Source organism: Electrona antarctica, assembly GCF_951216825.1.
Source record: "Electrona antarctica genome assembly, chromosome: 10".
Classification (NCBI taxonomy): domain Eukaryota; kingdom Metazoa; phylum Chordata; class Actinopteri; order Myctophiformes; family Myctophidae; genus Electrona; species Electrona antarctica.
In genome coordinates this window covers 9,421,604-9,449,529 of record NC_136791.1, presented here as the reverse complement: position 1 = coordinate 9,449,529, position 27,926 = coordinate 9,421,604, and the positions used below count along the sequence as shown (strand labels likewise).

Genomic DNA, 27,926 nt, shown 5'->3' with positions numbered 1-27,926 from the left:
TACTGTGACAAATATTAGTAGGAAACTACATGCCGGAAGATGTTTTAGGGTCCTCTAACCCCTGAAAAGTCATGGCACCTGGAGGCATAAGTATTTTAAAGATGGTAATGAAATAATGCAACATTATTTCACCACCTGTCCTACACATGCTTGATGTGTGTGCAGGACAGGTATTTCATGCTAGAACCTCATAACCAGATTGCAATTTGTTCATCTGAGTTTGTAGTATGAATACCATCGGGTGCCACTTTGTTTGCTGCAAAGCTTCAGTATAGCTCTGTTGGGCAGAAACCAGGTATGAACAAAATATTACCTTTTTCAGGAAATGGGATACTGCCTCATCTGTCTGTATGGTGACTTTATACATTGTCAAACTGTGTCCATATTATCCAAATTCAGCTTGTGTATCCCTGCCCCCATAATCAGTGGGGGGCAGTTTGAAGATCTAATGGAGTTGGTTGTCAGAACTTGAGTGCTTTATTTTGAATACTTTCCTGTATAAAACCTACACACGTTCAATAGCACTGCTTTATATAAGATTCACATGGCTGATTTCTGCCCAACAGCGACTATTTTGGAAGTGCAAGTTTCATTGATGTATAAATTATGTCCCCTAGTCCATAGGATAGACATATTTTCCGCAGCCTATTGATACACTTAACTGGAGTCTGGATATGATGGCTAATTCTGCCAAGCTGTACTTATAGAGCGTCACAGTCCCACCCCCTTTCATGACAACGAGCAGCCCGGAAGAGAATTTCCAATTCATTTTTCCCATAGACGTTTCAAAAGTATTTATTTAAAGACCTGTAAGACTCAGACAAAGACAACTCGGATGGTGACAAATCATGACGAACAAATAATTAGTAGAAAGTGTTGTACCCTGCCCTTTTTTTTTCTCCTTCTAATTTGTTCGGCCCAAAATAGTGTTTCGTCATGAGTTGTCGCCATCCGAGTTGGTTTTGTCCGAGGCTTACAAGTCTTTAAATTTCTGAAACATCTATGGGGAAAAATGAATGGGAAATGATCTTCCGGGACACTCATTGGGGGACTGCGATGCTCTATCGTGGAAAACATTTAGCCTAAATGAGGTGAAATTAAACTTGATAAAGCCTAATTCACTAGTCCATAAATACAAATGTGGTTATGTAGAAAACAAGTTAAAGTGTACATTTCCAAAATAACATGAATGGCTGTAATTTATTTTATTTGTGACTAGTTTAAGGCTTACAGCCAAGCAAACCCACTCGGCTTCTAAAGCATATCCTCATACATTGTTCTCCTTGACCAAAATTGTGACAAATGTGGTCTAACGCTGGTTTTTTACACCATCTGAGCCCAATGATCCAAAGTATATACTGTACCAATGCTTTGGCTTCATTATACTATTCTTATCCAAACATGAAAAAGCATCGCTCTACAATATATATCAAACCATGTGAATTGACTTTGAAATTAGTTCAGCGTTCAATACTGCGTTGGCATGAGGAAATAAAAAGAAAAAAAGCTGAACTTGAAAGTCCATATATCCAATCCCTTATGCCCGTTTAGTGTCACTTGGCCCCCTGCAGAGTGTTCTTTTTTCCACACTATGATAGTGTATTAAGATTAGAACAAGAGTCAGCAGACAGTTCTGTGAGGCAAAACATTTGTGCATGTGGTTACCATCGGCAGTCTGTTAAGTTTTCGCCATTTTCAGAGCATCAGGCAAGGTTGAAACCTTGATTGTGATCTATAGCTTTGAGAAGCTTGTCACTGAGTGCCTCTTGACTGGTGTACTTGGGCAGGTCCAGCAGGTTGAAGCAAGTGTGTGCAACAGGCAGGTATTGCTCTCCTCCACCAGTTGGTTGAATCACCAGCTTCAGGCTTTTCATGCCTAGAATGGGTATGCGGTCACTTCCTGTAAGGAACACTGAAGCCAAGAGGAATTTGTAAGTTATTCCCTACTGTAAGCACTGTCAGATGTATCTCAACTACTAAGCACAAAGGCTGTATGAACTTGTGTGATGAAAGGTACCACTTACACATAAACTGTTTTTTCTTTTCTAAAGTGAGATCGTGGAAAACCAACCAAAAGATCTTAATGGTGGGATGGTCAGCCCAGTATTCTCCTTTATATTCAGTACTCTGAAAAGTAAAAAAATAAAACATATTAGAATCCCCAGAAATGGGGATACGTTTTGATCAGGGGATAAACACAATTCATGATTATTATTCATTCACATTGAAGTCAATGAAGCCTTACAGTAGATGGGTGGATTAAAGCGATTGTAGCTAAAGGCTTATTGCTTAACTGTTAACCGTGCAAGTGAGCTTGCAGAACTGCAAACAACCTCACAGGAATATGCCATCGCAATACCTTTTCTAGCTCTTTCCAGTCATAGTTGGTGTTGCCAATGACCATGGCCTGCAGTTCATTTGGCTGGAACAGCTCCAGAACCTTTCCACCACACACTTTGTGGAACCCTGCAAAGAAGCTCTCAAAAAGCGAGGCTACGGACCTGTTGAAGATGTAGTCCACATATGCGTCGACAAACTCGTGCCTATGAGAAAGGGCAAGATTATTATTAGCAATGGCATGCTCATTATGATCAGCTCAGCAGTGAGTCAATATGTAAAGTACAGCTATAGTAGGGTCCAAAATGACCGTTATCTTTAGAAATTACCTCAGTAAATGCACTAATATGACATCTACTTGGTGAAACTATTTCACTATCAGCCAGTCAGGGCCAGCCCTAGAAATTAATCCACCATCTTTTTATACTATTATATGGTGTTTACTGAAGAATTACCTGTTTGACTTATTAACAGAGATATTGTCGCCATTTGGAACAAGCTCCAAGACCTCTGTGGCACCAAAGTTTTCTTCTGTGACCTAAAAATGGCATCACAAACATTGACACGATACTGGACATATCACATTCACAACTCATCCATCTTCTAATCTACACTGTACCCAACATAGTAGTACAATAAACGCATAGATGTGGCTTTGAAGCTGGCAATCAACCTACTGTGAAGTTCAAGCAGAATGTATCCTCAAGATCATCTTCTGTGTAGTCCAGCAACTGCTGCAGACTCCTAGTTTTAAAAGTTTGATAAAGTTAGGGATTTATAGAACATTTCCTAACCATTTCTGATGGCCTATCAAATTCTCTGAATGCTATAACAAACAGGGCGATTGATTGATTGATTGATTGAAGAATTTATTAACAGTTTGCAGAATTACAGTACATTTCAAGCACAAACTCAATACAAAGGCTGTTAACTGTGAGTGGACGACCCAATTAAGCATTACACTTGTTTCCAACAGGGTCCACCATGTTCAAATCATCAAAACATTTAGAGACGTACAAATAGACACTACTATAGACAGAACAGGAATTCATCAAAAAGGAGGTAAAAAGGGAAAAGAAATATATACAGTGAGGGGAAAAAAGGGGGGGGCGGGGGGGGGATTCAGATTTTACGGGGGCCAGTTTCGAATTGCAGCCATCCGTAGGTGCCCTTTGAGAGCGGTTTTGAAGGAGTCAAGGGATTCGCATGTCTTAATGACAGTTGGTAGGGCGTTCCACATTTTTGGTGGCATAGGAGCGAAAAGAATTTAGTCCCTTGTTTGTGCCGAATCTGGGTTGTACATGGTTCGTTGCACTCCCTCTGGTGTTGTGGGTGTGGACTTCGTTAACATTAAGGAAGTATCTAGACAGGTACATGGGTATCTTGGTGGTGTATCGAATCTTGTGGACCAGACCCATTGCAAGTTGCTGTACTCTGTCGTCGACCCTAAGCCATTCCAGCCTGTCGAAGTGGGCAGGGGTGAGGTGGGTTCGGGGGGCTAGATCAAGTAGGAGCCTGACCAGTTTGTTTTGGGAAGTCTGGAGCCTGGTTTTAAGGGCCTTTGAGGTGCTGTGGTACCAGGAGGTGCATGCATAGTCAAAGAAACCCTGTACAAGGGCTCCTGTTAAGGTCTTCAAGGTGTTTTTGTTGACCAGTGAGGAGATCCTGTAGAGGAATCTTGTTCTATGGTTGACTTTTTTGATTACGTTGGTGGCCATTTTATCACCGGAAAGATTAGCCTCCAGGATGGAACCTAGGTAGGTAATTTCATCTTTACGTGTGATAACATTGTCACCCACTCTAACCAAGAAGCCATTTGCCTTGCTGAGATTACTAATAGAGCCAAAGAGAATGGATTCAGTTTTTCCCAGGTGTAAAGATAGTTTGTTATCAGCGAGCCAGGTGCAGATTCTACCGAGTTCAGAGCTGAGGGCATTTTCAACCTGCAGTTTGTCCCTGTCCGAGACCAGCAGTGCTGAGTCATCTGCGAACAGGAACAAGTTGCAGTCACAGGCTGAAGTCATGTCGTTTACATATATTAGGAACAGTAGGGGCCCTAGTATGCTTCCTTGTGGAACGCCACAGCTCACTGGGAGGGGGGGGGGACAGTGTTCCGTTCACTTCCACCATCTGTTCTCTCCCCTCCAGGTAGGATTGCATCCAGCTCACTGATGTGCTATCGAAACCAATTGCTTTTAGCTTGTTAACCAGTATGGAGTGGTTCACGGTGTCAAAAGCCTTTTGGAGGTCCAGCATGACCATGCCGCAGTATTTGCCAGCGTCCACCTCTTGTTTGATGTGGTCGCTCAAATAGAGAAGGCATGTGTCAGTGGAGTGGGATGTTCTGAAGCCAGATTGGAACTCGTACAATAATTTATTAGTGGCAAGATACTTTTCAACCTGTTCATAGACTATTTTTTCCATCACTTTCGAGATGGAACTAAGAATAGAAATAGGGCGGTAGTTGCCGGGGTCTAATTTACTCCCTTTCTTGTGCAAGGGGGTTACTTTGGCCAGTTTGAAATCTTGGGGGACCTGTCCCTGTTTGATGGAGAGGTTTACTATGTGGGTGATGATTGGAGCTATAGAGATGGCTGAGTCTCTGAGAAATTTGGAGGGAATGTTGTCATGGCCTGTGGCCTTGTGGGGTTGGAGGGCACTCAGTTTCTTAATTATCTCATCAGTTGTTACCATAACTAGTTTAAAATCGTCTTTACAAACACCTAGGTTTTTGTAGAAGGTTGTAATGTGCTCTACACCAAAGAGCCCAGAGTGGGAGGGCAGTTTGTTAACCAGAGTTGTTGCTATGTTTGTAAAGAAGATATTCAAGTAGTTGGCCACATCAAGGTTGTCAGTGATGAGAGTGTTGTCAGATTTGATGTTTATGTTCGAAAATCTGGTTTTTAGTTTCTGACCATAGCTTAGTTGATTGTTTAGTAGCTTCCAGAGCTCATGAGGATTGTTTTTGTTTTCCTGAGCTTTATCATTAATGAAGTTACTTTTAGCTGATTTGGTCATGGCAGTTACACTGTTTCGTAGTTTGATTCGTTGTGTATTTAGGTTGTTCAAACGAGCTTGGCGAACACTGTCGAAGCGCTTGGCTAGCTTTGACTTGCATTTTAGAACTTCAGAGCATTTTTTGTCTCTGGCTTTCATTGCAGCCAGTATGTCCGAATTCATCCATGGTTCCGAGCGGGTTTTGCCCCTGGTGGTTCTCAAAGGAGCCATGTTGTTCAGTACTGATGTAAATTTGGTTTTGAAGCCAAGCCAAGCTTCTTCGACAAGTGTGCTTTTAAGCTCATCGGACCAATCCAGACTCTCCAATACTTGGTTAAAGACCTCACTAGAGTAGGTTTTGAGGTCCCTTGATATGACTGTTTTGTGGCAGCCGGTCTTAAGTTTTTGTATTTTGCGGGTACAGAATATCATAAAATGATCACTAAGCCCACATACAATAACCCCTTTCTTGGAGATTCTGGATTTGTCCGAGGACAGAATGAGATCAATGACAGTTTGAGTAGAATCACACACTCTAGTGGGTTGGGTAATTAGCTGACTGACACTATGTAGATCACAGAACTTACTGAATGACTTAAACACAGGTGCTTCCTTACGTTGCATGTCTGTATTGTAGTCGCCAATCAGGATTTTCTCTACACATTCCTCCTCAGCTAAGCACCCCTCAAGTATATCATAGAACCCATGTTGGTCAGGCGGTCTGTAGACGGTGCCCACTAATACTGATTTAGCCTTTTTGAAAATTAATTCAACCCACACAGTTTCAATTTCATCATGCTGTAAGTCAGTACGAGTAACATATTCAGTGTCTTTGTGAATATACATACACACGCCGCCACCATGCCTGTTTCTGTCGTTTCTGATCAAAGAATAGTTCTCTATTTCAACTTCTGGGTCTTTGGTTGACTCATCAAGTTTGGTTTCAGAGAAGCTAATGATGTTCGCCTTACCGCATTGAAACATATGCCTGATTTCAGCCATTTTGGGTCCAAGGCTGTTGACGTTCAGGTGAAAGATATGAAGTCCGTTGGCTCTGACTATGGTGCTTATTTCCTCCGTGGTGAAGTAGGGAAGCGGAGGGCCATTGTTGATGTCTGTGGAAGCCGCGGGTTGCCGTGGGGGGAGGGTGGGGGGTGCGTGGGGGTCGTCGTGGGGTGGCGGGAGTGGGGGATGGGGTCCCTCGTCCAGGTTTGTTGAGGGCTCTGGTGGGGCCGATTGAGCCATGGTGTCGACCGGAGAAACATCAGAAATAGCAGGTAAAGTATCACGGTGTCTGTCTCCAGCCGCGTTGTCCCCCTTGGTTGGATGTGGAGACTCTTCATGCCTGTAGATGGTGGTGTTGTCCGTGTCTTTTGCCTCGACTGCCGTCGATGTAAGATCACTCCGCCTGCTGTTGTCTGGGACGCGCTCGGCTCTTGCGAATGTAGCATCCACAGCCGGGACATCAGCGTGTATATCCAGCATGGGTGTGCAGGTTGGCTGGTGGTGATGAAGGATGCCAGCGGTGTTGTTGTTGTTGGTCGTCGCCTGGCTGGTCGGCATTGGTGTTGTTGTGTCGATTCCTTTGTTCTCTCCGGTTACTTGTCCACTCCGGAGCCGTCTTGCCATTTGTCGTGTGTTCACGGGACCAGGGTTACTCTCGATGTCGCCAGACAGTAACAAAATAATGAGAAAGAAAGATCTCTTCCCTTTGTTAATCTGGAGTTTGTCTCTTTGTGCTAGTAGGGATTGAATAGCTGCTAAACCGTATCCAGGCCGCTTTCCAATGATCCCGTTGACTTCGTCATTGACCAGGTAAAAGTCGCTGTGAGAATCCGGTTTAAAATCCTCTTTTACGGTTTTGTTTTTCTCCATTTCACCTCGATGTAATCCCCTTGGTATATTAAGATAGGAATCCGTACACCATAGGAGGAGAAAGAAAAAATGTGGAAATAACCGTGACTTTGAGTCAGACGCGCAGGAGCTAGAAAAAACACGTCTTGCCATGGTGAGAGCGGAAGTCCGATGAGATGAGACTGAAACCTCACTAAAATAAATTAGTTTCACCAACATGCAAAGTTAACCGCAAAGTTTTATTAATTTTGTTTGTTAAATCTTTTTAATTTAAACTCTGTAATCTGATAGTATTCATCAAGTCTCCCCTTCTCTCCAACACTTTAGTAAGAAAATACCTGGGCTACAATTTTCATCTAGTCAGAGACTTTTATCAGCTTTTGTTATAGTTCCAAATTTGCCCGCTCATTTGTTTCGTCAGTGACTCAGGGGTAGAGTGGCCGGCAGAACGGCCGGATGAGAAAACCGGTTGGTGCCTTGCATGGTTTCCTCCGCCATTGGTGTGTGAATGTAAAAGAAATGCACAATCATGTAAAGCGCTTTGGATAAAAGTGCTACATAAGTGCACCATTTATCTAACGTATTTATCCTGTATGAATTCTCTCTCCTGATTGGATGCAATTGGTATCCCAACCTGAAAATGTATCTTGTGTTTACTAAAGCTGGAGAGAGGGGAGACCCCTGTTATTGAACAAACGCTATTTAGCAATGATTGCTCTGGGGATATGAGGTGCACATAACTGATGCACCAATGGGCATGCATCGTCAAAATGATTGCTGCGTGGCAGATTAAAGGCGCTTTAGCATACTGAAAGATTTACTTCCTGAGAACTAACACAACATTCCAGTGCCGTACTGTATTTACGATATGAAAACCATGCATCTGTCACTTAAACAATGTACACACTTTGGAGTTATGTTAAAACATGGGAACCTCCGTGGCATTATTAGGTGAGTACCGTAATTAATTGTATCAGTAGGCTATGGCTGCATGGTTCATGTGCAATCTCATGTTGGCTAAAGTAACGTTGTGGTAGAGTAGAGACATTTTTTACTTAAACCAACAAAATATTACTTAGGATTTGTTTTTTTACTTAAAAAAAAAAAAAGATTAAGAAAAATAGCAGATCTACTAGCTCACAATGTGTTGTGATACATTGTGCCGTCATATGACGAAGTACAGTACCGTATAGGGCCTAATGCTGCGTTCACACGGGCAGATGCAAAGATAGAGTACAGTCTATCATTCATTTTCAATGGGAGCCAGCGACATGAAGAGACAAAGATACATCCGACGTTTGTAGCTGCTGCAAAAGCTACAACAGCCACAAAGCTACACAAAAGTTGAGCTGGTTTAAACTTCAGCTACAAATACACTGTAGCTTTGCATCATTTTGCATCTGCCAGTGTGAACACAGCTTTAGTGGTTAAGGGTAACTAAACGTTGATATCCTGACCTTCCCACATCTGGCATCAACTCCTTCAGGTCATCCATTGTTGCGTCCTTCTTCAGCAGCTTCTTGTAAAGAGCCACAGGGAAGTGAAGCTCCACGATGGTGAGGTTGTAGATGGCCAGGCCACAAATGACTCCAATGAGGTGGAACAAGTCAATGTCCTCAAAGGTCTGGAGGGGACATTCATTCTCAGTCAGATGTATAAAATATAGAAAGAAAGTTTCAACGGTGCAACAGGAAAAACTATGGAACCGAAAGATAAGTCATAATGTACCTTGTGGGAAAACCAGATGAGCCTGGACTCCTCGTAGTAGCGAAACATTCCATATTTGGGATCCAGCAGTTCTCTCATGATCAAGAGGAATAACTCCTTTCTCACCCCGCCAGCATCGACTGCCTCCTCACCCACAAATATCACCTGCCACAAATGAAATTATATCAGACAAAAAACATTGCAGGTGCTTCTTAGATTTGTGAGTGCTCCTACATTTTGTCAAAAGTTCATTTCCATCATTGTCATACTGTTTACATAGATATGTGCGCATAACCCAAAGTCTGCAAATACTTTGCAGACTTTGTAATGGACCCGATTTTCAGGCTCCATCCCTACCCCCAGGAGGAGGTCACTAATGTTGTTCTGGAGAGGGAAGTCTGGAGCTCTCTGGTGGAGCTGTTGCCCCCGCAACCAGACTACGGATAAGCGGTTGAAGATGGATGGACAGTAAAATGGTTATTTAGATTTACTACAATGTATCTATTTTTTATCCATTACTGTAAAATTAAAACCGCTAAGTGCAAGTGTAAACCTACTTTTTGTAAACCTTGTTTTGTAAAGTTTGTGTCTATAGACTATGATAACCATCAACAATTAACATCAAAATGTGTTGATCTCCATTTAAGGTGCCTGCAGACTGCACAGTTCAGGCTGTCTTATACATTCATAATCATTACATGTCACACTGCAATTGGAAAAAAGTTCAATTCATTATCTTGATAAATATTATAGTGTTAAGACTGAACCGAGTCAACCTATCACAATGTGTGACGAGACTACTATCTGGGATGCCACTAAGACATAATATTGCACAAGGTGTGCTTCCCATTAACAAAGTTGTCAAAGTTACCATTCAAAGAACTTACTACTCGAAAATCTCAATTCACCTTGAGTGGTTTCTTGTAGTCCACATTCTTGGACTTTCTGAGAACCTCCATGGTATCTCCGACAATGTTTTCCCTCCGAACAATGAGGATGAGACAGGGGTTTACAGACTCCGCCACTGGTAGGAACATGGAGCTGAAGTTTTGCCTCTGTGCCTGGTCGACTGCCATCTGGCAACACATAACACAAGTACGTGGCTATATATTTTCACAGATGGTTTGATCACAATTCTTATGAAATTGAGCGCAGACTTGTTAACCCATTCTAGACGGGAACCCCTTGGTGTTTTAAGCATTATGTTATGCTTTAGCTATTGAAAAATAGCAGATCTACAAGCTCATAGCGCGGCACTCAGTGCCGTGCTATGAGCTTGTAGGTCTGCTATTTTTTTTAAATCGTGAAAACGTGGCGCAAATCTTTGAATATATATTCTTTCAGAGCGAACGTTTTTAACTCATATCTTTGCTTCTGGGGGGTCCCTGGAACAACATATTTTCAGATGGGGTCGGCGGCCAATTACATAACATTTTTGGGGTCCTTAACATGAAATATTGAGCACCACTGGCACTGACATAGAAACAGAAAACTGTCATGATTTATAAGACATTTTTTTAAATGTCGATGTCAGGCCAAAATGGGTTAAGCATAGGTTAAGCAGCATAGGTTACCTGCATTTGTATGACAGCGTCGGTTTGAAGTAGTGTGGTCTTCGCCTGGGCATCGAATACAAATGGGTACTTGCACAGGGTGACACCACCATCATGGCCCTGAACATACAGTACAGAGATAGACAATATCCTATTATGATGTTTGATTTAACTTTCAGTAGAAGTGATAATCTTAATATTTTGAACCAAGTGACTCACCAAAGGGTACATCTGCTGCTGTATCCATGTGATGTAGTCGTTTCTGATATCGATCAGGTCATCCAACTCATGTATGTAGAATTTATCATACTGTATGATCTGTCCTGCTCTCTCGTTTACCTGACGATCGAGAATAGACATTTTCAACCAGCTAGAATGAGAATAGGCTGCGTTTGAAAAGAGCAGCGATCAAATGTGTGAAACATGAAACATTTTCTCAGCCCTCTTACTCCATGCAGGACCTCCAAGAGGCGGAGGGATGTGTCCAGGAAGGAGGTGAAGATCCTCTGCTCCGAGTGAGGGATGCCCACTTTGTGCATCCTGAGCAGATACACCACGACCTCTTTGTACAGCTCCACCAGCCTCTGGAACACTGGGGCCTCAAACGTAGACCACCAGTTTCCTATAGCGCAAGCATAACCAAAGGTTGCCCAATGATACATGTATCTTGACAGCAACAATGGACAAACAAACATGTTCATCATGAGCAGTGACAATAGTCTTCAATCTACCTAGCACTTTGAGTGGAGCTCCTTTTAAGCCGATCAGTGATTTAGCAAAGGGGATGGCGAGAGTCACGTAGCTGCCTGGGTCACTGAAGAGTGGACATTCTGGAAGAGTGAGGTAGAGTCTAAGAGCCTCAATGTCTGGCGGAGACTTGCTTAGTCTGGGAATCGTGTTCTTTTCCAAACTAGCAGCAATCTGATGAGAAGAATAGAAGATCACAGACCTACTGTAGCCCGACTAATATCACTGTGTTGATATTAGTCTGGAATCTCTGTGTGGAACCAGCATGTCCAAGTGGCTGATTTTTTTTTTTAAATGCCTCTGGTGATAAAGCCGCCCCAGATTTCACATGCATCCTGATTGGTGGCCCACAACTTAGGGAGCAGCGAAATCCAAATACAACTATTTGGTCTGGCGGGGCCACACCAAATCTGCCGATTTTTCTTTTTTTTTGCACTGGCACATTCGTCTCGTTTCCAGGATACCACAGTAAAGCTCTTCACGGGCCCCCCCGATTCCCATCAATATGATGTCATAGTACCAACGTCATAAAGTCCTATGGTAATGGTACTGCACTAAGTACTCTGACAACGGGTACAACCAGTGGTGTCATGCTGGTAGAACGCAGTACCACGACGTGATACCAATACATTTTTCACGCGCACGTACGGAACGGTACGGTGTGTGTGAGACAAAGTCACAAATTAACTTGTCGGAACCAGTAGATTTTCAACACAGTATTATGGTGCTAGGTAAAGGCTGGTAGAGTGTGTTGTTAGTCTGTTACTGTTGTTTTATGGTTGTTTGAATTAATTAATGTGTCACGAGTCGTCTACTTTTGTGCGTTTGCGCGTCTAGAAACTCTCATACTAGGCTATCGGCTGTTTTGTGCGCACGCCCATATGTAGGCGCGCGCGCGTGCATCACCATTACACCACTGGGTACAAGAGGTATTCATAATCGACGAGGGCATAGTACTTACAATGAAAGGACAATCAAATGACTAGTATGTGCTTTGACTTCAACTCCTGACCACCACGCACCTGCTGAGCTAGTTCCGGGTGATCATGCTGAACCACTCTGTGAAACAGGATGCGTGCCATCTTCATATCCACCCCTGAGCATTTACTGCTGGTGTTGTAGTGATCTGGATGACTTGGAACAGCAGATATAAAAAATAAATCAAATTCAAGGTCCAGGGGAAATGGATTTTGCAAACATTAATAACATAATCAAGGACATGTCAACATGGCTTCATTTTTCAGAGCGATGCAGCCCAAGAAGAAGTACTGTATACTGAACATTTGACAGACATATATACTGTGTATCAACTTAAGGCAGCTCAAGTTTGGTTACCTTTCTGCCAAGAAGGACCCGTTGAGACAACTCGAGGAGGAGAACACCAGGTCAATCTCACTACAGCAAGTATTAAATACAAGTGATTAGTGTGACTGCTTTAAAAACAAAAAAACAAAATGAACATAATTTACAAATACTGACAATGACAATGTATTAAAAAAGGGGGTCATCCTTATGTTCCCCAGGTTCTATGTTCCCCACTAGTGTTTAGGGTTAGGTTTATTGTTGTAAGCGGGGAACAAAGAACCTTTTTTGCAGGGTGGGGATAGGTTTATTGTTGTCCGTGTGGAACAAGCATCACTATTGCATAGATAGCATGCAGGCAGTTACTGCCTAGTTTGTATTTTGTGAGGTAAGGACTTTACTTGGATATCTCTTGGGGGAGTCTTCCTTGTGAGTGCCTCAGCCAACTCTGGATGAGATCAGCTGTCAAGGTGCAAATCTGACCGCGGGGGTCCGGCGGCGTCCTCGTATTATCCGAGGCTTGGTGGTTCTAGGACAATGAAGAACATTAGACCTACTGGTTCTAGGACAGCGGTTCCCTTTTTGGCCATGCACCCCCTGTTACCTCCCGACCTAGCTGACGCACCCCCACATGGAAATCAAAATTGCATAAGCTATATAGAGACATACATTTCCTATTTATCCACATATATGCACATATATGAACCTGGATATGGCATATATATGCAGCATGGGCTATATTCTGCATATACTTGCCATATTTGGCATAATATGTTAATATAAAATAAAATAAAACCATAGCACCACCATTAGCCTTTTCATGTTGCGCACACGCGCTCGTGCACCACAAGGGGTGCACGCACCACAGTTTGGGAACCACTGTTCTAGGACAATGAAGAACATTTCAAATCAAAGTTGTAAAATGTTATTGTTCAGGGACAATAATGCATTCAATTATTTTAACTATTATTTACACCCACCAATGTTAACCTGTTACTAAACCGCAAAATGAATTGTACAGGTATGGATTTGGTTTAAGCCTGTAAGAGCGACCGTATATAATCCATTCATATTTTTATTGACATTCAAGGGCAAAGCCTAATCCGACAATTTAGAAAATGCTAGTAAACTAAGCCGTCACCCTTGGTTGATTGCCTGATTGTTTATCATATGAGACACATTCATTTTGAACAGTAGGCTACCCCATGATTGCTACCTGTAAACTGTAGCTTCAAGCCGAGGACCCAGAGATGACCTCAAGACTACAAAGTAAAAAAGTATTAAAGGCAGAGCTAATAGAATACAAATCTAACTTCTGTTACTACATTACATATTTCTCGTCTCAAATGTTTTCGGAAAGATTATGTATTGTTTTAGTGTACAGTTTAGCTGTAAAATGTGATTATTTGGAAAGGCCCCCAAGTTGGATAGGGCAGATCCATACAGTAATACTGCCCTCTGGTGTCTGTATAGAGTCCTAGCTTTTGTGTGGAAGACTGACAGGTAGATATTATTGTTTGAAATTGGTTGGTATTTGCTGACATACTTTAAGCATGCATCATATACACGCACACACACACACACACACACACACACACACACACACACACACACACACAGACAGTATATTAAAATTGGCGCACAATGTGAAAATATGGTAGGATGTTATCAAAAAGCTTCCTTTCTGTTGTTCCCCCCACCCCCACCCAATTGAAGCTAGATCTACTGGGTACAGTACAGCATTTTGACTCATTATCAGGGAGAAGAAAAGAGCTTGTGTGGCTGCTGCCGCAGGGGTTCGTTTAAGGACCAGATGGACAAGTATGGCTTTCAAAGGAAAAAGTGAAAAGTCACTGTTCAGACTCTACAAGTCTGAACACAGTCTAATTCTCGTTTTGCCTTCAGCTACAACTCATCTCATTCAAAATGCTTGCACTGAAGAGTTGCGTCTTTTTCTAGCTGTAGTTAGTGCTACCGATATAACATGAAATCTATGTTTGCGACATGATACATTTCCTCAGTGCATTAATCCTAATCTTCCCTTCAGAGTTCACACAGTCTTGTGGTCATTGATGAAAATGATTTATATCTCTATTGACAAAACGTTTGAAACAACACAATTCAAGTTACTGTTTATCTCACAAAAAATATGCAACTTATTTAAAATGTATAATCCTAATCAATGTAATTCTGAACCAAATGGAAATTTCCCTAAATTTCTAATTCGGTTTTCCATACCCAGGGTACCATGTAAGTGAGATTTGACTTTAATTTGATATAGTTTAGTTTTATTTTAGAGACCATGTTGTCTTTTTTGTTATCTTTGTTTGTCACTTACATTGTGTGTGTTAGAGAATTACAGACCTCCTTGTTGTACTTGTTATACTTTGTTGCCTTTTCTGTCTGCATGAAATTGAAATCAATCGACATTTGTAAAAACTCCACATGCTGACGAAGGCTACTGCCAAATGCCTAAATGAAGTGTCAGCAATGGTCCAATAAAGGCTTTTTAACTTTTGTTAAACCAGAACTTCTAAGTACTTGGGACTTTACTTCCTCTTTACATTAGTGCAGATCAGAGATGCCCCTCAAAAAGTCAGAATTTGGACAGAACAACAGAAGCAAAATAAAAAGATAATAAAATGCAATTTACATTCGTAGTGTGATAGTGGGAAAAACTCTGGTCTCCCCCTGCATAGATCCGCTTGACACAACATCTTTGTGTTGTATCTGCAATGAAAAAAACAAGACAAGGTCTAATGACAGCGTGGCTTGCTTCATGTGGATGTCAGACTTCATGTGTTTCACCAGCCTCTTGGCTGGGCTCTGCAGCTAGCAGAAGATGCAAGCCATAAATATCCCTAATGCCTCAGTTATACTTAGTTGCGTGCCACTGTCGTAGTAAATAGCAGATCTACAAGCGAGCTTGTATATCTGCCATTAACTGCATGCAACACCAGTATAAATCACTAAATCAGGCTTAATATGTCACTGACCAGAGTCCCCTAGGGCCACCAAATATCTCTGAAAACAGTCATTTATAAGCTCAAATTGAATGCAACATTTTGCGATGCGTTGTAAGCTTGTATTGTTGTTTCTGCAGAATGAATGTTCTTCCCGAGAATAGGGATGCTGTGGTTCAGACAGTAGTACTGTATCTATTAAAGCGGATACTGCATAATCAAAGGGGCATGCACTCCGACAACCATCACGCTAGTCACACAAGTATTTCAAACCGTATACACAACATAATGTGAAATAACATCTATATATTTGTGGGATTCTCTGTTAGCTTAATGGCAGGGTGCACAAGAAATTAAACAATATGTGGAATAATTAAGTGAAAAGAAATGAACTTTCAGGTCAGGCTAGGTAAGCATGTAAACAAGGTAGCATTATAGTTGATGTGAGTTACATTACTCACCTGTATGTGAGGAAACTGGGCCATTAGTAGCAACCCAGGGTCCTTTTACAGGGGCGGGACTTTTTCTATTGCAAGTAGACCGTGTTCCAAGTTGGCCGTTGCCGCCAAGCCCAAATGCATCCATCTTTCCCAAGGAGGGGATGAAAGCCAAAGTATGCTGCCTTAAAAAACGAGATTAATTAAATAGAATTAGTACAAGTAAGACGCGTAAACGCGGGAAGCGAACGAAGCTGTTGTGACAGTCTGACACACACACACACACACAGAGAGACCTCTGTATCGTTCCAATTTCAGTTGCCCTCTGGTGGCGGGCGGGTGGTGTTACAGCGTGACACACAGGCACACAGACAGTTTTGGCCAGCTTCTATAGTTAGTGCTCACTTCGTTCGCAATAAGTGTTCCACAGTTAGATGGAGCCTATATGCCTACTTTGCCTAGTCATGCCTACCACTGACTAGTCCAGTCCTTTCTCTTTCATCCATTTGTTTTTCTATCCGTCTCATGTATCCAATCAGTGCTCAGCTCACTATCGTGCACTTGTTCATTCATAAACATAAACTCACCCTTTTGCCTCACATTGTTAAGCCTTTCAATTGCTTTCAATTAAATACTGTATCTTAGTTATTATAAAAAGTTTCATAATAAAATGAGAAAATTCTCATCAAAACACTTACCTTCCGCATGCAATCTGTGTGACGACATTACCCATGAGCTCAAACACTTTCCTGGGGTTGATCTCATGGTTGGTAGAATTATGTCCAAGTTGGCCATACCCTCCTGCTCCAAATGTAAACACACCTCCTTCCTGCATAATAAAAAAAACCTAGTTATAACCTTTCCACCAATAACTAGAACTTGTCTAAGAGTGTACTTAGACACACAACTGAGACACCCAAGTACAGTATATAAAGTTCTTAATTAATGACAAGTTTGTGTACTGCTGTTCAAGATGTAAACGTGTTATTACATTTGAACAGAACAGAAAATAAAATGTAAGACAAATAAAACAATGCCAAGAAATTTACTTGTGGCTGGAGTAGTGCTGTGCGGCACTAATGGACCAGATTAATTTCTCAGCAGGAAATGTATCTGGCTAGAGATACTGAAACCAGTTTCAGGCTGTATTAGTCTGTACAATTAAGTTTAGTGTGTAGCCTGTTTAAGACCTTAATTAGAATAGAACTACTACTACATAAAGAATATTGAGTAAATTTAGCTTAACTTGGTCAGTGCTGCTGTGTGGTCCTCTCCACAGGAGATGTAAATGACCCTCTGTGACCTAAGGGACTTCAGTAGGGTTGGGAAATATCGATCTGCAAAAAAGCTTTTGAGGATTATTTCAGGTCTAAAGGGTTTATGTGATATCATGGTTTTATCTAAAGTGCTTTACAATGTGTGTTACATTCACCAATTTACACTCGCCAATGAGGCAACCAACATGCTCATCAGGAGCTGCTCATCGGGAGCTCTTGGAACCTTCCGTTTCCAAGACCACCCGGCCTACCTCCTGAGCCATTGCTACACACCAAAGTATTTGAAAATCTCACCATTATTGTCATTGACACCCAGCTGTCCAAACTTGTTCCGCCCCCAACCAAACACTGCCCCTGAGAGTGTGAGGGAAAAGCTATGGGCTCCCCCTGCCGATATCTGGGCAAAAGGAATGCCCTGCAAAGACTGAATGAGTTGGGGTGTGGAACTGCTTTTTCCATGTGTTCCAAGTCCCAGTTGGCCATATCGATTCTGACCCCAGGAGAACACTTGTCCCCCTAAATCAAAGTAGAAACAATGTATTACATTGAGTGACAAAATGACAAAGATCATAAACAAAACCTGGAGGATCTTAGCAACCACCCATTTTCAACATTTTACTATGTCATTAATATACTTTAGAGCTGTTGTGTGGAAATAATAACCCCCCCCCCCCCCCCCCCCCCCATTCTGTGTTTCCTAGAACTGTGATTATGAAAAAAAACATTAACATGGTGAAACACATCTTGATGATGTCATCTTGATGTGTTTCACCATGTTAATGATTTTTTTCAGACCTCTAGTTCTAGGAAACACAGAATGGGGGAACTTTTTTATTATTTCCACACAACATGTTGAAATGAGTGGAATGCCCCTTTAACTTATACAATAAAGAAAATAGCACACTCACCTCTTGAAAGAGCAAGGGAATGCCAGTATCCACAGGCTACCTGAGCAATTTGTACATCTGATAAACACTTTGTGTTTCTGAAGGGGACAAAAAGAAAACCAATGAGTCCTGGTCCTACTCATTGCATTCACCTGCCATATTGCCATTGTATCTGTCTAACCAGGGCCAAGTTAAATTAATTATTTTTAATTAATTAAAATAGTAGGATAATAACCAACAGTACCAATATCACCTAAGGAGTAAGAACTAGGAATGGGAACCACTTTTTGCACCATTGCCTGAACATCAGCGGTGTCATGTTCGTAGAACACACTACCACGCCGTGGTACCAGTCATTTTTTGACGTGTACGCGCAGGGACGGAACGAAACGGTGCATGTGCGTGCACGCTAGAACGTGACGTGTCCCCCTAGATTCAAGAGAAGACGCACCTAATCAACCTCGCGTCACCAGACTTTCCAAAACGCACAAAGTACCCAGTGGTCTAGGTTTACTGGTGACACTATTTTCACGCCGCGTCAAGTACCGTACGTGCCGAATCAAATGGATATCACTTTACATAACAACAGGACAGCTTTAACTGTTTATACCTGAGCTCACAGTAAGCATGCACACTTACAGCAGTAGGCTATGGCTCCAGTAGGCTACTGCTGCTGTGTGGTGTTCTGCACACAAGGAGAATGCCTCCTCCAGAAAAGATTCATTCGTCCAAAGCAAACTTTTTAGTTTTGCTAGTGTGCAGTAAAGATGTTTGTCTGACTATTTTAAGTCTACTTTTGTGTTCGTGTCTAAAACTCTCACACTCTATTTAACAATAGGCTTACGGTAGGCTATATCAGCTGTTCTGTGTGTTGTGTTCTGCAATGCGCACATGCACACGCGTGCACGTGTGTGCGCGTGGCGTCCTTAAAACGCTGTGGTACCAGTAAAAAAAACACCATGACACCACTGCTGAACCTGAATGCAAGAAACCAAATAATAGCCAAGTCTACTGTGCCTTGGAGAATAGGTAAGATGTGTATGTATATCTGTTTGACAATACTCTGATGAGGTTAAAGGACCATGCCAGTGATCTGGATCTGTGTTAAGTAGAATAGACACTGCAAGACAGAGGCTGTGAGGGCTGTGAATAGAGCGTCGCAGTCCCGCCCCTTACCATGGACCAGGAAATGATTCTCCGTTCATTTTCCTCATAGACATTTCAGAAAGTATTTATTTAAAGACGTTTACGCCGCGGACAAAGCCAACTCGAGTCGTGACAAATCATGACAACAAAGAAAGAAGAAAAAAACGGCAGGTTACAACACTTTTTTTGTTGTTTTTCTTCTTTGTAATTATTTGTTTGATCCAAAATATTGTTTGTGTTGTCATGAGTTGTCACGACTCGAGTTGGCTTTGTCCGCGGCGTAACCGTCTTTAAATAAATACTTTTTGAAATGTCTATGGGAAAAATGCATTGGGATTAATTTCCTGGGCCATGGTAGGGGGCGGGACTGCGACGCTCTATAGGCCCAACAGACAGGCATGAACAGGCCAAAGAGACTGACAGTGTCCTCACAGCAGGCTCACATGGCACATTCCAGATTTTGCCCACAAGCCCAGACTACAACTCATAGTATTGCTTGGGAAAGAGATCATTGATCTCAAGTGACTATCTGGTTAAAACAAAGCTTTGATTTTTAAACAAATAAACCATTGATTTCCATGTATTTCAATATCGTATGAAAATGAACTCTTAATTTTAACTAAGCTGTTATTTTTGTCAGCGTTTTTGTTATTGTATTTTAAAGCATGGGTTCATCTGGAAGGTTTAGCCAAAAAGTAAGCCCTTGAGAAAAGACAGAAAATGTCCATGACTTCTATGACTTCTGTTCATGACTACCAGCACAATGAGGTTCAGCCAACAATGATTCAATTCATCCAAGGCCAGTAATGTTTCACCGAATGATTTTAAACACATGAAATCGAAGAATAAAGCCATTTATGTAAAATTGGCTGTTACTCTATGATCAGAATTATATTCTGATTCAAATTAATTACAAATTAATGAGAGAAAAAGGGCATGTGATTTGAACTACTAAATATGCTGCAACACTGGTATGAAAACTCAGCTTCACTGGTTTATTTGACTCAACGTTTCGATCCCTTAGGATCTTCTTCAGGATCTTCTTCCTGAAGAAGATCCTAGGACCTTAGGACCTAAGGGATCGAAACGTTGAGTCAAATAAACCAGTGGAGCTGAGTTTTCATACCAGTGTTGCAGACTTTATTTTTTCCTCTTGTACTGCCTTTTGTCCAGCACCTGGGCTAGAGTGGAGGTGCATGCTCTATTACCCTTTTTAACTACTAAATATGCAACATTAGAAGTGTTAGAAGATTTTACCTAGGCACACGAACACATTCCTCAAAGTTATTAAGGCCCAACTGCCCGTCAGAGCCAAGACCCCATGAGAAGATTTGTCCCTTGTCATTCAGGGCAAGTGTATGGGCCTCTCCACATGACACTGCCACTATGTTCTGTGCATCCAGTGCCACAACCTGTTCTGATAGAAGAGACAATAAAATAAAAATGTTAGGCCTATTGTCATGCTGTATTGGTGTTGTGGACTAAATGTGATAAACCCTGAAGAAGGCCGAAACGTTGGTTTCTGTACTTTGCATCCTATAACTAGAAATGCACTCCGTCGAGGTGGCAACTTGCGCCTTGCACATACATGGCCTACTTGTGCGCAAGCAGAGCACGCAAGTACTGCTACTAACTAATGTCTATTACAACTGCTGTTCTAAATCCTTTAGACCCGTTATTGGCCCTATACTTAGTTACGTCATCCAGAATGGTGGTCCCTGATTGGCCAACGGACAACACCGTCATACCCAGCCGATCGTAGTACTTGCACGCTCTGCTTGCGCAAGTAATAAATAAAGTACTGGCACTTTGGCCAGTGTGTGCAGCCACCTTCTAGGGCTCTATTTGCTCTATTATCCCTAAACTACTTTGCCTTTTTTACTATTTTGAAAAACATTTTTGAATAGTTAAAATAGCCAATCGACACGTTGTGAGCTTGTAGATTGGCTATTTTAACTATTCAAAAGTGTTTTTCAAAATAGGCAAAAAAGGCAAAGTAGCTTAAGGATAAGGGGTTTAGCATGGACTACTATTCATGGGCTAAATGTGAACCTCTGAGTGGAGCCACTATTTTGAAGTAATGTAGTGTTGGTAAGGATAAGGAAAGATACTGTATGTGTGTGTGACCCCCCCACCGCACCCCCAGAGTATTTGACATAGAGCAGGCGTTGACAGTTGCCCACCTGCCCCTGGCAGGTAAATAAAACTTTCGGGCAGGTGGAGTTTTTTGCTTTCGGATTGCCTGACCGGTCAAGTGCGACACCAGATATCTGTCTAAACACCTGAATGTGGCCAGAGTGGCGATCACTCTGGCATGTTTAATCGCAAGGCCCCAGAAAGTTAAGAAAGTGTGAAATTGAGCAGTAATACAATACAATAATTTACCTATCATTTTATAATGGGTGATTTACATTTCGGGCAAGTAGAACATGACCTGTACTTGCCCGACAGGCAAGTGCCTGAGACCTTGGTGTAGTCCGGCAGCCGGGGTGGGCGGGTAGGAAATTTGGTTTATTTATTTTTTTATTGGCCTAAAATATTGTCTATATAGTATATACATACATTCATGAATACACTTGCTGACCGGCTGTCGGTATTGGGCAATTCTTTTTATAGGGGTTTCTTGTGACCCTACCATTAACATCCTATGGCAGGCAAGATGTCAAAAGATGTCAAACTTTCCTTATGCTTTAAGTAGCATGTGAAATGTCAAACTAGGGGCTTTTTATAATTCTGAATCCTTTCCAAGTATTCGTTTTGCACAATAGCCATAGCCACATTTGGGCAAGTGGGTATGGCTTTTTTTGGCCCAAGGAGTGTATTTTGTGTATACATTCAGAATCATGAAAACCCCCTAGTTTGACATGTCACATGCTACGTAAAGCACAAGGGAAGTTAGACATTTTTGCCTGCCATAGGATGTTAATGGTAGAGTCACAAGAAACCCCTATAAAAAGATTGCCCAATACCGACAGCCGGTCAGCAAGTGGATTCATGAATGTATGTATATAGACAATATTTTAGGCCAATAAAAAAAGACTATATATACCAAATGTCCCACTTTAAACAAAAGAAGCCTGTCGGCTGCCGGACTAGTGTCAAAACCCCTGTAGAGTAGCTGATGATAATCACAGTGAAGTTAAATATCCATAGATTGGTAAATGATTCATTATCTACCTTTGGCAAGAAGAACTGTCACAAGTGATGACAATATTTCACCAACCTGGTTTCTTCTGAGACTTGTCGTGTCCCAGCTGGCCTAGGTCATTACAGCCACAGGTATACACCGCACCATCTTCAAGCAAGAAAGTTGTGTGCCACCGGCCACACCCCACTTCGCACACTTGTTTACCATGGAAAAACTGGCACTTCCGTGGCTCAAGCACTACCTCTTCATCGATCCCACCCAAACCTAGTTGTCCTAAGGCAGCATTGCCCCAACACAGCATTGCGGGTCTCCCTTCCAGGTAGCCACGCTAACAGGATCCTTGTTCTGGAAAAAGAGATAACCACGTAAGTGTGTTAGCTAACGTCGGTTGTATTACTGATCACAGCAGCAGACAGGCTGGATCTGGATGTCAGTTGCTTATCCAGTTTCACAGCATTGTGTGTTGGGTCTCATCATGTTCTTTAGAAAGCTCCACTTCTCCAGCTATAATAATATATTGTAATTTAACGGACGTCCTATAAAGACTAGCCGAAACAAGAATTAAGTTAAACGTTACCTTTAGCACTCTTAATATTGTGGTTAGCTAACACTGATGGACGGGGCGTTACAAGGCGAGTCTGTGGGTTTGTTTGACTGAAAGCAACGGGTAAGCCATTCAAGACATCTATTAACATTATAGTCTGCTGCATGGATACAGCATCGCAACGCTGCAGCTACATTTAACACACCAAGGTGGGTAAGACTTAAGCCTAGTGACTAATGTTGTCAATGTGTGTTCTTAATGCTTACCCCGGCGTTGTGAAAGCAAATCCAACCCCCCAAAAAACAACAACAAAAGCCTCGCCGCTAACCGTTAAGTCACGTTAACGGGCAAAAGGGGTGAAAATGAGCAGATCTTTCCCCCCCACACACACATACACACACAACAAACACACAACAACACGAGGACTAGTAGGTGTATTTGGCTAGCTTTAGCTTGATATTTGGACAGCTATAGTAAACCGAACATGACACAAGAGATAACGCGTGTTTTCGGCGTGTCTGCATAAAAAAAGCCGACCGCTAGTATCTGGGTCTCAGAGCACAGCGGTTCGCTGCTTCAGTTTGGTAACTTTATAGTTGTTGCTCAGCAGCTGTGCTGTCAGAATGTTGGAGGAGGCGGAGAGACAGAAAAATGAAAACAACTGTCTGTCAAGGATCTCAGTTGTAAACCGGGTGCTATTGGGTAAACGCGTTTGAACGTGCGGTTCGCGCGAGAGTATCGCTTGGCCCCCCAAAAAAACGGATCTACAAGCCATCAACGCGTCGCCGTGCGACGCGTTGATGGCTTGTAGATCCGTTTTTTGGGGGCCCGCGAGAAACACCGTCGTACTACGGCGTATATATACTCCCATTTAAGGTGTTCGACTAGAAGACTCGCGAACAATCCAATGTGTTCTGGAACTGGATAGAATATTCTAGGGGGTTTGCTCAATTTGGCTACCCGTTATGGGTTGAAAAGGTTATTAGTATTACCTTACCGTTACTGCCAGTGACATAATGGTCCAGACATTAATTTTTCAATTAATGTTCTATAATAATAATTCATGGTTAGAAAGTATACAGTCATTATGACTGTATACTTTCTAACCAGTCATAATGACTATATTAAGTGCGTTATGTAACATATGACTGAGTTATATGTTACTTATAACGCACCATATCATCAAGTCATTTGTATTGATGATGGTGCTATAATTTGATTGATTGATTGAAATATTTATTAACAGTTTGCAGAATTACAGTACATTTCAAGCACAAACTCAATACAAAGACTGTTAACTGTGGGTGGACGACCCAGTTAAGCATTACACTTGTTTACAAGAGGGTCCACCTTGTTCAATTCATCAAAACATTTAGAGACGTACAAATACAAATATATAGTCAAAGAACAGAACAGGAATTCATCATAAAGGAGGTAAAAAGGGAAAAGAAACCTATACAGTGAGGGCTATAAATTAGACATTAATTTTATTGAGTGGTGCAAACCACTCCAACAACTGGCTTTGTTAGTACCGGTGTGTGTTTGTGCCTGTACGGGTGAGCATGGTTGCTATGGTTAGTGGGTGACGTCACTGACATAGCTGATCAGACTATATAAGACCTTGCACCACTCAGTTCACACGGTTGTGATTTTTTAAACAATACTTAGATTTTCATTATCGTCAGAACAATGGCTTCTATTTATATTATATGCTATTGTTTGGACCGGGCCAGTGCCCTTGACTACCAGCACCAGCAGCCCCTGGGTCACCAGGCAGATGGAATGTACTAAAATGTTAACGCTCAAGTCAAATATGTGGGTGCCTCAGCCTACAGTAGTAGGACACCCCCCAACAGTTTGGGATATACCGGTATAGTAAACAATACTAAATACTATTTAGTACAGCTACTATAGACTGTAAATCCTGTATGGTAAAATGTTTGTTTGATTGATTGATTGATTTATTAACAGTTTGCAGAATTACAGTACATTTCAAGTACAACTCAATACAAAAACTGTTAACTGTGAGTGGACGACACCATAAAGCATTACACTCGTTTACAATAGGGCCCACCATTTTCAATTCATCAAAATATTTAGAGACGTACGAATATACACAACTATATAGTCAAAACAGGAAATCATCATAGGAGGTAAAAAGGGAAAAGGAACATATACAGTGAGGGGGGGAAAAAAAGTGGGTGGGGGATTCAGATTTTACGGGGGGCCAGTTTCGAATTGCAGCCGTCCGTAGGTGCCCTTTGAGAGCAGTTTTGAAGGACTCAAGGGATTTGCATGCCTTAATGACTGTTGGTAGGGCGTTCCACATGTCTACACTCTACAGGCGCTTTCTTGACCCACATCACATGACTTAACTCATGGTGTAGCCACCCGATTGCCCGTTCTCGGTAGCGTGTGGGGAGGACCATGGTGGGCAGGGATAGGGGACCTTAAATATATGTGGCCCAGGGCCGGCGGCCTGGCCCTGGGCCCAGGGACCTCTGACTGTGAGTCTATCCTTCCCTAGCCTCGGAAACGGCAGGCATTTTGTTTTCAAAGGCGAAAAACCACTTTCTCCGACACAAATGAGTTTAGATTTTGTATATCCACTTATATGATTCATATTGCTTCTGATTAACTAAGAAAGGAGTTTCACTTGCGTAGTGCATTGATTACGTCATTCCTTGAAGTGAAAATGGTGTAACCTGTATTTCAGGTTTCTCGTGGGGAGTTTGCCACCTTCTTGGTTTCTATACTGACTTGACACTTGAAGCTAAAGGACCTCTTTTTACACCTCAAGGCACACAAGTTCAGTTCCCAAGAGCGAGACACATGTTGTACCTTCTATCTGTAAGTATACGACTTCTTTATTGTTATTAATATGTGTTCTTTATATGTTTATAATCAGTTCTGCTGAAATTTAGACCAGTGAGTGAATTGACGTTGATCTGGCTGTCTCTTTAAAAATGATCCAGGTCACCATTGGCCTTTTATTCATCATAATGTGGATTTCAAAAGGACTTAAGGAGGTGAGTACCTTACATATTAATGAGTTTTCCTATTTTGTACTACCTAAAGCTAAATCTAGAACCCTTCCATTTAAGAACATTCTATTACAAACCTGTTTTCCATTTTCATATACATTTTTTTATTAAAGGTGGTCTACTCTATTATTATTATTACTAATATTATATATATATTTTTTGTTGTTAAAAGTGAAAGCTCTTGCTATAGAGTATTTGTTCAGGGGTCTCCCTCTCCCCCATCTCTACAGCTCTTTAGTAAACAGAATATACATTTCAGTTCAGGATACACATTTTATCCAATCGGGAGAGAGAACGACACAAAGATCATTTATCAGCTTATATTTTATGGTCTTCCAGTTCCAGTTTTGTACGCTCATTTATTTTTTATCACTTGTAGTTTCACTTGTTTATCCTGTATGTGTATCCTGCATGAGATTGTTCTCCTGATTGGATAAAATTGGTATCCTGACCTGAAAATGTTTTTTCTGTTTACTAAAGAGATGGGGAGACACCTATTACTGAACAAACACACTATAGCAATGAATGATGATCTGAATATAGAGCTATTTAACACTTATTTTAACCCCCAAAAAGATCACCCTGTAAGCGTTCTTAACAAGTATGTGTAGTAGGCCTGGGCCCGTGGCTCAGCGGTCCAGGCACCTTGGCTGGTAATCCAGTCTGGCAGTGTGCCGGGGGTTCGACTCCCGATCCCGACGGCCTTTACTGCATGTCACCCCCCCAGCTCTCTCCCCATTTCCTGTCAGTCTGTCCCTCCATAACAAAAAATATAAAATAAAGAAAGCCACAAAAAAACATTAAAAAATAAAGTATGTGTAGTAGTAGGGCAGGCTATAGCTGAAGTCAGTGATAAATGTTGAGCATTACAGTATAATATTTGAAATATCATGGTTCAATTACTCAACGCTATTAATCATTTTGTTGACAGGGAAATATGCCAAAGATCCCTGAACTCTCTGCCAGTAATGTGGCCATCTTGGCCAAAGTCATAGCAGTTGGTTTGGTGGACGCGGATCCCAACTATCTTCACCATCTCAAGGAATACAGGGACTTGCGTGGAGCTTCTAATTAAGAGATGAGATCATTATGGAGCATGATGGGAAAGACAGGAGATGATGATGGAGCTTCATGTCAAATCCAGCTTTTTTTTTTTTCTTTCTTCTTTTTTTGACCACTTTATTTATAATTTACTAAGAGATTACATAATGTGCATAAGCGTATCTCACCATTAGTACCAGAAAATCCAGCTCGACCAGCTATATTTTAAAGATGTCGTTCTGTGATTCTTCCCCCCAAAAAACATGATCATCAGGTACTATGATTATACTAGGAGGAAGATTTATTTTTAAAAAGTGTACAGAAAGTGTTAAAATTATGTTTTTATGTGGCCACACCCACCAGTTCAATACCATTAAGTATACTGGTTTTCACCTTAGCAGCACCACCCACCTGAACTGAACCTGAAGTCTCACTCACAGCTGTTGTATGATAATGGTGGAGGGGTTAGGGTTATGATGACACTATATTATACGTATTTGAATATTATAACCACATCTGGGGGTCTATTAAAGTAATGTTAATTCCACAGACAGACACATACAAAACAGAAAAAGTACAAAAATCACGGCATTCCATCTTTAAGGAATTACAACAAATGCTGTTAATACAATATAATTAAGCTACAGTACAACTTGATGAAAAATGGAGCATTATGCACTTTGTGACAGAGGCCTACTTTTACATTATTATTTTTTACAATTATAACAGAGAAATCCAACATACTACAGTCATCAATTGGCTCCTCAACCCAAGAGATACAAAAATGTGTGTACATTATGGAGAATGGTTTCCTCACTTTTCAAGTAAAATTCATTGTGCTTTATTTGTGCACTGCATTATGAGTGTTCTGTAAACTTGTATTTTCATTTATTAAATGTTTCTTCAAATGCATACTGTCCAAAATGTATTCAAACGGTAGCA

The 27,926-nt window shown here is 41.5% G+C and overlaps 1 protein-coding gene and 1 long non-coding RNA gene across 3 annotated transcripts; one reads left to right on the top strand and one right to left on the bottom strand.

The window, feature by feature from the left end:
- Positions 1-1,185: 1,185 nt before the first annotated feature.
- herc4 (HECT and RLD domain containing E3 ubiquitin protein ligase 4) lies at positions 1,186-22,656 on the bottom strand (the record flags this gene model as incomplete). Its single annotated transcript, XM_079512410.1, has 23 exons — positions 1,186-1,912; positions 2,025-2,127; positions 2,360-2,543; positions 2,793-2,875; positions 3,015-3,081; positions 8,646-8,812; positions 8,917-9,060; positions 9,804-9,971; positions 10,470-10,568; positions 10,668-10,787; positions 10,898-11,070; positions 11,180-11,369; positions 12,218-12,329; positions 12,531-12,590; positions 12,899-13,026; positions 15,151-15,227; positions 15,922-16,082; positions 16,596-16,726; positions 17,143-17,234; positions 17,469-17,690; positions 18,083-18,159; positions 20,465-20,624; positions 22,431-22,656. 23 exons carry the CDS (start codon positions 22,654-22,656, stop codon positions 1,704-1,706), a joined length of 3,153 nt encoding a protein of 1,050 aa, XP_079368536.1. The 3' UTR covers positions 1,186-1,703.
- LOC306931178 lies at positions 22,585-27,819 on the top strand. 2 transcript variants are annotated; one of them, XR_013790986.1, is made up of 4 exons: positions 22,585-22,720; positions 25,616-25,749; positions 25,875-25,928; positions 26,875-27,818. It is a non-coding gene; the product is annotated as an uncharacterized lncRNA (long non-coding RNA). The 2 variants fall into 2 exon arrangements; XR_013790985.1 differs by lacking the exon at positions 22,585-22,720 and adding an exon at positions 22,836-23,108 and having other exon boundaries at positions 26,875-27,819.
- Positions 27,820-27,926: the final 107 nt, after the last annotated feature.